Consider the following 12589-nt stretch of genomic DNA (forward strand, 5'->3'; position numbering starts at 1 on the left):
GCAGAGAAAACCAAAGACTGGCCATGCAGCCAATCCTGACACAGCCCCAGCCACAGTTCCCACCATTGCAAGCAGTGAGTGACCTTCTGCCCAGGGCAAGATGTTAACTCTTGCAGTGCTTCAATCCACCCTCGAGTGAGAGAAAGGAAAAAGATGCAAGCATGCAAAGGAGCAACATGAAGACATCGAGGTCAGTGAAGAAGTCCTAGAGGGGAGGGATGAGGGTATGTCTTAATCTTGGGGCTGAAATCCTCTTGTAACAGCTATGGAGAAAGACTCTTTTTCCCTATGATGCATGAAGGTATGGGGAGATGAAAGTGTTCAAATTGATATCGGGCAAAGATCTCCATGCCAAAGTAAGCTGATGATAAAGTAGTTGTAATCTATGAGAAGTTTGAACAGAGAGAGGGAGGAGTGATGAGACCCTGTGCCCTCAGGGAGAGAAGAAGAGGACCTCTGTTCCCAGAGATGAAGATGATTTTAGAGATAGATAATGAGAAGTTTTGCCTTTGAGCAGCTCATCTTTAAAACAGTACCTCATAAGTTGACATGGCCCATAAACACAGGTGTGGGAAAAGCTTGTGGAAAATGGGAAGCACTTCATGATTGCAGATTTCCCCAGGCAGCTGCTATTCATGACAAAATTGAGAGCCACGAGAGAACTTTTATTTCCTTGTGGAGAAGTCTCCATAATGTTAATAAGAGGGACTTCTCTCCCTAAGTGAACTGAAGAAAGACTATTTTAGACGTAGTAAAGTGACTGCAATTTTAGGTTTTGTTACTTTACATTGTCAATGGGAAGAAAAGGTTGTGAGGGGAAGAGAAGTGTTCTGAAGCTTTTGTCCTGATTTTCGTTACTCTTTCTTTTAGTTACTGTTAATAAATATTTCTTTATACCCTTCTAAGGTTTTGAGCCTGCTTCGCCTTTCTCCTAATCCTATCTCACAGCAAGAAGTGAGTGCATTGGTGATTGGCCAGCACCGAACCATTATGCTCATTGGTGCATTGGCCGGGAAATCTCAAAATTGGCGAAATTTTGAATTGGCGAACCAAAACCACTACCACTCCATAATGCACAGGGGCCTCTGGTCAGGATCATTACATTCCACATATTGATCCACATGGAGTTTACCTTTCCCTAAGACATTAGAGACTGTATGAAGAATGCTATGCGCTTCTCAGGCTTCAAGTACAAGGTGCAATAGAGCAGACATGGTCTGCTCAAGATCACTAGTTCCTCAAATAAGATATCTTCTGCAAGGTTATCACCATCCTCTCCCAAACCACCAGTGACCTCTTGCCATAAGCAAAAACCTGCAACTATATTTTTCAAATCATTATTTTATGGGTACAGTGCTCTTTGCTAGATGTATTTTACCCACTAACTGCCCCTTTCTAACAATACACAATGAACAGAAATAACAACCACTCCATCTAGAGTTTGAATGTACCTACCATCATCTACTGATATACAAGTTTTTTTTTGGCACACTGGAAGGAAACCCTCTAAAGAGTAGAGCTGCATCTCCCCAATGTTAGAGAGGCACACCAAAAAATATGGAACAATGAGACTTAGTCTGGACCTCCATCACCTAAGAGCAGAGGAAGTAAATGATATGAGATACTCAGCATTTACTAGAGGTTCTACAGCAGTTTCCAGAGAGAGACCAGCCTTGCTTTCTTGACAGTCGTAGGCATACCAACACAGAAATGAGAAGCAGCAGCACACTCAGGTTGAAGGGGTTTCCTATGCTTAAAGCAGGCTTCACACAAAGCTTGCTTTCTAGTTACAGGAAACAGTTACTGCAGGCTGCAGGGATATTAAAGTGACAAAAGGAGGAAAGAGCTCACCCTGTTTACATCCTTCTGATACTACAGACAGGTTTACACCCCCCACTGGAATTACTGATTCTCGGGGTAAGCCTGTAAGTTTTAGGTCAATAGTCCTAACATTGTATTATGGAGGAACATAAGAAAACATTCAGCAGGTACTGAACTGCAGAGACTAACATGGACAAACTAAGCATAAGAGTGACTTCTGTTTACCAAGTACAGAAAGGGAGGAGTCTCATGCCTCTTCACATGGGGCAGATGAGGCTGTGAATCTTTCCTCTGCCACCATAACCCTGGGATGCACTTGTCTCTCCATATCCTCACAATGGAAGAAGCCACTTGTCCTAGGGTGACGTTATGTTGCTTGTATCCCCAGTCGTCATTCTGTTTATGCTGGATATTATGTTCTATACCTTCAAAACTGGCTCTGAAGAGTGAAGCTTTATTTTGTTTCGTTATCAGTTATCAGTCTACTCACTCCTCCAAGAGTCAGCGGGACACAAAGACGGGGGCAGTACACAGTGCAGCTTTTGCTTTTTGCACTTGCTTTCACTTTGCTTTTGCTCCTACTTTGCTCCTGCTTTTGCTCCTGCTTGTTAATTAGTTTAGCTAGGCAGCCCAAATTTTCTCTGGACTATTTCTCTTTCCCTTTCTTGAAACCACTCGCGCCTGCTCCGAACTGGGACCTAGGAAACACCAAGAGTTTGCACTTTGTGGCCTGCAGCAGCCATTCCCAGGGCCAGAGGGACCAATAACAGAGCAACCACTCCCAGGAGAGACTTTCTGAATTTGTCATCTTTTTCAGAGAGATGAAAGAGTGTTGTCATCTGGTATTGTTCATTTTGTGTGCTGGGGGGTGCTGTGCCTGTTAAATAAACAGGTTCTTTCCACTTCTCTCCAAGGAATCCTTCCTGAACCGGTTGGGGAGAGGGGCTGTGTGGGCTTGCTTCCTGGAGGGGCCCCCTTTGGAGGTTTTCTCCCACATTTGCCCTAAACCAGGACACCACTTCAAAAAGTAGCAGACAGACAAATAAAAACCAGTCCGTGCTACATATACTTAAAACAATTTAATAGACATTCCCCTAACACGTCACCTACTGCAGTATTAACAGTGCAAAATCACAAATAGAGGGTACTTCCTTGGTGTTTGAAGTTACATTTTATCAGGGACAAATGCATCAAGCCCATTAGAACAAGCATGGAAGCTCTCTGCTGCAAGGCTCTACGCTTAAAATACCCCCTGGCCCATGCCTCAAAGCAGAGTTTTGAGAGCTCTCAGTCTTCATGGCAAGCCATACCAGCACCAAATCAAGGCAGAGTCCAGATTCTGTTTCTCAAACCACATTTGTCACTGTGACAACTGATTTTCTGCTCTAGCTGGATAGCCATATCAGAGCTGACAGGCTAGCTAATACACTGAAAAGATTGATGTGCCAAGGTATTTTGGGATGCATGGGGGGAAGGCAGGCTAGGTCAGACCTTGCCCTGGTAAGACAGCGAACTGCTCTCCACCACCTACCCCAAGAGCCTGTATCCTAGCTCCAGTGTCTGCCAGTCATCAGCACATAGGAGGCAGTGCTCCACTCTTGCCTAACCCAGCTTCTGAGTGGTCAAATGACCAGAAGTTCCACCTGTGGGGAAGGCCCAGGAAGGACAAGAGGTATTTAAGGTATAAAATGAGGCCAGTGCACACCTTCCTCTTGGAGTTTGTATCCGAATGCTGCTGGAATGCAGGAGTTGGCTTTTCTATATCTTTCATATGTGTGCTTTTCTATATATTTCCTGTCTTTCTGCTTCCTAATTCCCTCTTCTTGAAATATTTTGAGTAACTTAACATTGAATGGGTTTAAAACCTGCTAAATTTAATGGGCCAAATTAATGTTTTGAGCAGTGTTTAATGTTGATTGGATGTTGTACTAAATCTTTTGCCAAAATTCCCTGACTTTCTACAGTTTGCCAGTAAACTTTTGTCTTGTTTTGGCCTTTTAAGAATATCTGGTCAGTGTTTCTCCCAAGTGTCTAAACCAGGGTACATGAACTACTGTAAATTCCTTTTGTTAGAGCCTTACACACAGGTGCTTACACAGTCACAACACAGGAGGAAAAGAGCGCACTGGCTTCCCTATGCCCAGACTGGTCTCTAGAACCTGGCAGAGTACACTTAAAGCAACCCCTGAAGCTATATAAGATTCACCATCAGCTCTCCACTGTACTTCCTCATGCATTTACTACCAGCTTCAACAGAAAACACCAATCCTGATATAAAGTAGACCTGAGAGACACAAAAAAAAAAAAAAAATCAGAATCAAGTGGTCCTAGACACTCCAAATCCCTTAAAAGTAATGAAAGCGCCACTTTGAACATGATAGGAAAGTCCATCTCTATTGGTCAATCATCATTACATGAGACATTTCTAAAATGAAAAATAACAAACATTATTTCTACAAGAAGATGGTAAGTGAGCCAACTGGATAAGTCTCTGCCGGACCTGCTGTTTCTAAACAGTGAAGGACTGGTGGGTGATGTGACAGTTAGAGACCATCTTGTGCACAGGGATCATAAAATGATACAGCTTTCGTTATTTGGAGAAGTAAGGAAAGTAAGTCCAAGGCAGAAATGCTGCCTTGGACTTCTGGAGGGCAGACTTCAGCCAGTTTGAGACACTGGTTGACATAGTCCATTGGAAGGCGGTCCTGAGAAAGCAAAGGGGTCCAGAAAATCTGAATATTTTTCCAGAAGAAAACCTTAAAGGCACAAGACCAGGCTATCCCCAAGGTACTGAAAGATAAGCCATGAAAAAAAATACTGGCCTGGCTGAAAAAAAGAGCATTGGCTGGAACTCAGGAAAATGGCTCAACAACTCATGAAGAGTACAAGGATACAGGAAGAAAATTAGAAGGGTCAAAGCCCAAGTAGAACTTAATCTGACTTCTGTCATGAAAGACTACAAAAGATGTTTTCACAAATACACCAGCAACAAAGAAGGGCTAAGGAGAATCTCCCTCCCTTATTGGATGTAGGAGGAAACATGGTTAAAAAGGATGAGATACTTAATACCTTTTTTCTCTCAGTCTTTAATAGCAAGATCCATTGTTTTCCAGGTACCCTGCCTCTCAAGCAGGAAGACAGGAACAGAAGCACGGCAGGAGCAGAAATGAATCTCCCATAATTCAGGAGGTAATGGTCAGCGACCTGCTATGCCACTTAGGCATTCATGAGTCTATGGAATGGGATGATTTCCACTCAAGGGTACTGAGGTGTGGAGGCCAGTGGGCCTACAGGGAAAGAGTCCCCAACACTGCCCTGGAGGGAAAACCCCTCAAGCAATAACTACTGTTGTTAGGGTGAGGAAAAAGCTTCTCCCAGCATGCCTTCCTGCAACATGCAGATTCAATGTATCCCATTGGCCCTTCCCCCTCACTCCACACCTGTGCCCTCATCCCATTGGCCCTGGTGTTCTGCCCCACCTCTCAAAATCCATATATAAACCCCTGCTTTCCCTGACAGAGTGGGACTTTGTCCCTAGATCCCTCTGAGGAAGATGCTCAATAAAGATCTCCTTGAAATCCCACATGAGGACCCTGTCTTGCCTTCTACAATGCCTGGATCACAGAAAAGCCAATCACTTGATGTGAGTACAGATGTGCCTGTGCCACCGAGGTGTCTTTTTCACGATGCTTCTTTGGGAAGGTTGAGGCACTCCGGACAACTGCCCACCAGGACACTGAGGAAACTAGTGGAAGAGCTCACCAAGCCAATGACAATCATTTATAGGAGTCCTGGATAACTGGGGAGGTCCCAGGTTACAGGAAACTGACAAATATACTTAGCTACAACAAGGACTGGAAGATCCTGGAAACTACAGGCCTGTAACCCTAATGGCTCTCCCCACGCCAGTCAGGGGGGCCTGCACTTCACACAACGTCAAGGCTGAAAACATCATCCTCAACCTGGCCACCAGTGAGGTGAAGCTGATCAACTTTTTTTCAGCACAATTTGCAGCACAAATCTAAAGGACATGCTATGTACCTAGTTTTCAGGTGAGCCCACACTAGGGCCTGGTCAGGCACAAAAGGGCAGCCTTTGCTGGGGTGGGAATAATTTTTCAAGTTGCTTTTTTCATGGAGGGTGAGTGAGGATGGATTTTGTAGAATGGGAGCCAGCTGGGACTGATGTGGGGGGAGCCAGGCCAACAAAAACAACCTGTGGAGGTTAGCAGAGGCATGTTTGCAAAACCCTTGTGCTGGCAACTTTCATTTGCAGACATGAAAGGGCTTGTGATGCTCTAGCCCCCTCTTCTGCCTTGGCCTATGATATTTTTCTTGACCAGTGCAGGAGTGGGGGCAGATAAAAGGCAGTGTTTTCCCTACTCCTACATGGGTATTTTCCTTGCATAAGGTTGGACCTTCTTGGGGCTCACTCTGCCCTCTTTCAGCATCAGGGGCTTTCTTTTACAACCTAAAGTTTGTCAACAGGAGTCAGGTGCTGGCAAGAAGGAAGCAGGTGACCCTGTGTTCCATCAGTGCAGTCCCTGCATCCTCAGGGATGCTAGACAAGGGCAGTGTGCACCTGTATGAGTTCCATCTGTATCTCACAGGTAAGCAGGTGTACAGCCCACCTGAGGGGAGGATAATCTTCCTCTGCTACCATGGACATACAGTGATGATCTGGTCCCTGGCCATTCTGCTCTATGACATGGTCTGCAGGTTCTATCCCTTAAGCAGAGATGAGGACATTATTCTGGGCCATTATCTTCTTCCTGCCATGGGTGTCTTGAGCTGGTACCTGGTTTGCCTCACAGTAGGAATAACAGTTTTAGGAGATTACAGGTGGTGTACGAGCATCCTCTTCTTGCAACTACAGAGGAGATTGATTTCCCATGGTTAGCTGGAGGAGCTGGCACATGTCCTACCATTCTGCTCTGCAAAATAGAGATTGGAAGGTTTGGGCACAGCCTGGGCACTGCAGACCCTTGAAAAGAGGGGACCACTGTCCAGCAGCTTTTTTATTTCTCTTCCCAGAGCGCCAGCACCTTGTCAAATGGTGTTAATCCATTTGTCCCTTGGACAGGCCATCATTGGAAGACCTTTTCAACCATTCATGGCTACAGAACATTCACCTACTCCAAGAGATGGCAAAGATCCATCCCTCTGCACAGTAGGATCCAGCAAGTAACAGCTCTACACATCTCATGGCATTAAGAAGCCAAGAAAATCAGACTTTGTCTGCAAGCATAGCCTGGAGTAGGGATCACAGCTGATGAGATGCTTCTGCTAGTCCTGGGGGAAGTTGCAGACGTGGCAAAGCACTCTCCATAGTATTTGAGAATGGCAGTCCAGTGAAGTTTCCACAGACCAGAAAAGGGGAAACATCCCCACTGCAGATCGCTGACTTCGTGGCCTTCCTGCAACCTGGAGTGAAACTGTAGCATCCTGTAGCACAACCATCCTTGGCTTGGCCACCAGCAGGGCAAAGCTGATTGACTGTGGTAGCATCACCTACCTTGAGGACAGTCTATGCCCAGTTAAAATCAAGGTTGAGTCTACACCTAATCAGAGAGGGAATGCTCCTGGTCCCAGGCATTGCATAGTCCAGCCTGGCTGGGCACTGGAGGTTCCCTGCTTTGCTGTGGTGCAGCAGGATTAATTTTTCAGCCAGTTGCCAGGTTGGTTTTTTTTTTGTAGGGGAGGGCATGAGTGCTGTGGAAGGGGAGCTAGTTCCTAGCCTTGCTGACAGCTTTCACCACCCACCCTGGCATGGGCTGGGGAAGCCTGATAAAAACCTCTACCCCTGGGGGTAGCAGAGGCAGAAGTTCTGAATCCACGCACCAACAGGTTTGCTTTGCAGGCCCTTGCAGAGGGGCTGGGAAAGGCAGAGGCAAGTTTTTTCCTGACCTGTGGGGAGGTTTATTCCTTGAAGATAATGGTTCAGTCTTCCTCGGGCCTGTGATACAGTGATAACATTTTACCTTGTAACTGGTTCCAGGTTTTTAGTTTTAATTTACTTTCATGCATTTGTTATTTGTTTTCTGAAGGAAGGTTCTAGCTGGTGCCTGGTCTGCATCGGGAAGTGTTGTGACTGTCTGCAGAATGGATTCGCTGCCAGTGCCACCCTGGCAGGTACACCTCCTTCAAGATGGATGAGAACATCATCTGGGATCATGTCTTCTTCCAGCAGCGGGTCTCTTAAGGTGGGTACCTGGCCTCACTGCATGGGTAGCATAGTGGGTAGTAAAAGACAGCAATGGGCACACATGCTTCCCCTCACCCTTGCAGGTGTGAAGAGGTTGATCTCCTGGTTAACTGGAGGAGGTGGCGCTAGTCCTGCCATCCTGTTCTCTTTCAGAATGAAGGGCTGATTGGTAGGTTTGGGTGGAGTTCTGAGCACGGCCACTAACATGGCCAGGCACTACAAATGGGCAAGGCTGGACAGGAGCCTTCTCCAACTGACCATTTTCTGATTTCTCTCCCCAAAGTGCCAGAACCTTATCACAGCAAAACAGCATCACTGAACCTATCAGTTTGGTGGTGGTGATGTTTATTTGCTGTCAGAAATAGATTTTTTTGTAAGCAGAGTATTTGTTTTGTCATTTTCCAAGCTTTTGATCTCCTTCCTCTAGCATAATTTTTGTGTCCTTTACACACAAAAAATTGTGCCTTTATTGGAATTGCATGGGGGTTAAGCAACCAAAAAATATTTTTTATTAATTTTTAAGCGTCAAAAAATGAAACAGCTCCTGTTGTTTCAAAGCGGAGTGGCTACTTCAGTGCCCCTGAACTGCCACTCAAGCACATACCTTTTTGGTGCTGCTGTCTGTCCTGTAATACCACACCCACCAAATCTTTCACTGAGCCCTAAGAGCCCTCCATAGACTAAACAAAACCATATAAACTTGAGGGAAGGACAAGCCATGCTGGGCGTTAAAAAAAACACACCCTCAATAATGGTACTATGTAATGTTGGTTATCTTTATGCCTACCTTGTACTAACCTCGTGCCTTTTTGTGACTAGTAATTTGGTATAACCCAACATCCAAGAGCCACTAAAAATTGTCCCTGTCGCCTTGCAACCACCAATAAAATTACCTGAGTAATGTAATTAAACATAACCTACCCTCAACCAAGCCCCAGTTGAACTGACCCAACATAGTAACTTACTCCATAAGCTTTCCATAATTACACCTAATGCTTGACTCTTATTTGGTCAATAAGCAATGTGTGGTCTCCAGCAATACTGGTACTGTCATGTTCTATTCATTTGCTCATCACAGATACAGTGGTTCTGCAGTTCTGATTAAATGAATTGTGCTTTGGTAAAAATAAATTTTAAAAAGTTTTCCATATTGCTATCCAGTTGTCAGTCATAATTACTTACATGTTTTCTCATGCCCATACTGGACCAAGACAAAATAATAATGCCTTTTTTTTTTCTCCCTTCTTATTGCTTTTCCTGGTACCTCCTATTAAGAATCTTATTCTGGATATTTTGTTGAATTTGTTTTAATTTTCTGGTAGCAAGAACTTTGGAATCTCTTCTTTGGAATCTCTTAATATGCCCCTGCTAACAGAACTGTTAATAACTTTTCTTTAAAAAATCTACTAGAAATCTTGATTTTAAGAAAGAATGTACTGATACTTTACCTCTACCCCAGAAAAAGTTCTTATCTGACTCTCACAGTTTCATATTGAAGCTGCAGTTTTCCCTGTGCCATAAAATGTCCAGCTTCAATGGGGTGGTTTAGAGGAAGTGAATGAACCAAATAAGGTTTTAGCAGAGTTTTGTACATACTGAAAACCTCCAAAGTATCTTCAGAATACCTATGATTAAGAACTAATCAAGAGTTATGAGTTTCTATCGAGTAAGTACACAACAAAAAGCAAAGAGTTAACAGCACAATGATCTATGTGATCACCAAAGTGTGTCTCCTATTTAATAAAAAGGCCTAAGTAAACCTGCTACTTACAAGGTATCTCAACGGGGAAGGAATTTTATTTTCCAAGTCCAGGAGACATCCTGAGACAGAACGCTTTAGTTTTGTGTTGTCAAGATGGCTGTTCTTTGAAAACCACTCTGGTGAAGCAAAGGTACTAACTCTCAGGATTGCAAAGGTCCTGAAACCTGCCTTGCTTTGAGAAATACTCCCAGAAGAGTAGCAATTTCAGAGTAGAAAATACCTGCTACAAGTCCAAAAGAGTGATTCTTCTCACACCAACTCTCCTTGTGGCCTCATGAGAAGTTCAACACAGGGGCAGTGCCACTTCAAACACTTCAAAATTGCCACTGCAGGTGCTACTGATGTCCTACTTGTGATGTGCCAGCTCGAAGAGTCAAAGTTCTTAATAGTATTCACTGTCTACAGGGAGTATGCCACAGACAAAAAAACCACACCTTTCCAGAAAATACCTTCTTCCTTGTGCAGCTCCTCTGCTCCATGGCAGTACTGTCAAACAGTAGCAGACTAGGTTAAGAAAAAAAATTCAAACTCACTCTTTCAAAGGCAGAAAGATACTTGGTAAGAACATGAAGATCAGATCTTACTATTCTACAGATTTTGCTCTGTCCTGTTAGCATCTCTGTATTCAAAAGAAAACGCAAAACATCCAGTTTTGGTCAGTAAAGTGTCCGTTTAATAAACTCCTTAGCCACATTTCTCACCCCCTTCTTCCCCCTATAAAATTTCAATTCGCACTTAAGCAGATGACACAATCTGATGGCATACAACTTCAGTTCTTAAATTTCTGCTCTTAATGCTAAGAGTATCAGGGGCTAGTATTTGACAAAATTACACAGAAGTCAGATGTGCCCATGCAAAAGAAGCCGATCTCTATATACAGTCCCTATTTTTTCTTATAAATTTAAATATTTTAAAAAATGTATTTTCAAAATGTATAAAGTTTAGGGAATACCCCAAATGTATCTTAAAATAAAATGCTTTCTGGTTTCAAAGGTTATTTCAACAATGAAGACTAAATTGCACCAGATAAAAGGCACTTGTGCTGTGTGATGTCTTAGGCAAGTATATGTTAGTTTCATAACAGTGTCTTGAATTCATGCAGCTGTCTCTGAGCATCAAGCATCATTAAAGCAGCCAAAAGAGATCATGAGTAAACTTGATTCCACAGTTGTAAAAACATACAGCATTGTGCTCCGTCTTTGACTCTAGAATCAAACACTACTGAAAAACTGCTGTCATTCACATGGGAATTCAAACTACATTTCATTCTCTCATAAATTACAAAAAGTATGTCATTTAATTATGAAACTAAACCACCAGTGAACAGCTCAGTGTTCAAATAGTTTGTGCCACTGAAAGTCTGTATTTATAAACAAGCTAGGGACTAGTTATTCAAGGAGCAGTGCATTGTATTTTCAATTTCCATTTCACTGTTGAGATAAAAGCGCAGTCCTATTTGCCTTCATCTTCTCCAGCCTTTTCATTAAATGGCTATTGGTCATCTCCATTTCTTCTATCTTATCCAGTGCTGTTCTTAACTATAAAATGAAAAATAGTTATTATCACTTTAGTTTATTTGGACCTTGTGCTGTTCTCAAGCTTGATAAGAGGAATAAAAGTATTGTTTCATAAGAGTGCCACAGAAGTTAAGATATAACTTCCATTTCTGCAGGCATATGAAACTGTTAAAAATAATTGTGAAGCAACTGAAACATGAAGTGTATTCATTCTAAAAGATCTAGGTGCCTGCAGCCTCCCATTACATTAAAGAAATTTACCTAGAGCAAAGTAAAGTACTCTCCACCATTATTACTTGCATACAGATACATATTCCCATTACAGGTAGCAGGCATCATGCTAGTGATGCAGCAGCTCTTAAGCAAGAATGATCAACAGCTCAGTTAAATACAGCTTCTTCCCAGAATCCTGTGAGATCCAAGCTGGAAAATTCCCAGGCTGTCACTTGACATAGGGACCATTCATCTCTCTAGCAATATTTTGTAGGACTACTTTAAAATATTACAAGCTATCACATTTAGAAAAAAATACCACTTAGATGCTTCCTTTCAAGGAAGTACAGCAGTGAATCGTAGTTAGCATTACTTTAACATGTTAGGTGTCTTCTGAATGTTATATTGAGACTTGAAGGTCATCTTAAAAAACGATTAAAAGATGTAATCAAAGATTACAAAAAATCAGAGCTTGGAGGCAAAAGACAGAGCAGCTTAAGACAGAAAGGAACATACAGCTGGAAAAGAAACCAAGTTAGTTACCTCTCGCTGAAGCTTCCTTTTTTCAGCTTTGAGTTCATCTTCTACTTTTTCTGCATTTTCTGCTGCACTTTTATACCTTGCAACCTGTCCCTCAAGTCGTCCAATCTGCAAACCCAAACAAGACAAAAGGAATATAACTCAGGTGTTCCACCCGGAGTTCACCTGCCACCAGCTGCTCTTCCAAAGACACAGCTGAGAAGACACAGAAGGTTAAAGAACTAAGCAGAGAGAGAAGAATTGGAATACAAAAAATCAAGAATTGGGAAACACATGGGATTGAAAATGAATGTGGAAAGTTGAAAAGCAGAAACTGTATGAAAAGATGCAAAATAGAAAGCAGACTGTTATCAGGACATGATGAAAGAGGTCTTGAGCCCAAGAACAGACTTCAGCAGTAAGGAGAGGACCTTGAGATAAATCCTGATTGCAACCTGCAGATGTTAAAACCCACTGGCTGGATTGTTCTATGTACAGCTCCCTGCTACCCCTAAATCCACATGATAGGCTACTAGACTGAATCTGTGCAAAA

At 43.0% G+C, this 12589-nt stretch overlaps 1 protein-coding gene across 8 annotated transcripts in view; it reads right to left on the bottom strand.

The window, feature by feature from the left end:
• Positions 1-10437: 10437 nt before the first annotated feature.
• The window catches only part of LRRFIP2 (LRR binding FLII interacting protein 2), a 53883-nt gene continuing 51731 nt past the window's right edge, over positions 10438-12589 (bottom strand). For all 8 annotated transcript variants that reach the window (XM_054643628.2, XM_054643544.2, XM_077179321.1 and 5 more), the window contains 2 exons: positions 12061-12165; positions 10438-11325 (listed from right to left, as the gene is read on the bottom strand). In XM_054643628.2, coding sequence (XP_054499603.1) covers positions 11215-11325; positions 12061-12165 — 216 coding nt within the window. In that variant the 3' untranslated portion in view covers positions 10438-11214. The remainder of the gene's footprint in view (positions 11326-12060; positions 12166-12589) is intronic.

The sequence above is a fragment of the Agelaius phoeniceus genome, chromosome 1 (assembly GCF_051311805.1).
Source record: "Agelaius phoeniceus isolate bAgePho1 chromosome 1, bAgePho1.hap1, whole genome shotgun sequence".
Classification (NCBI taxonomy): Eukaryota; Metazoa; Chordata; class Aves; order Passeriformes; family Icteridae; genus Agelaius; species Agelaius phoeniceus.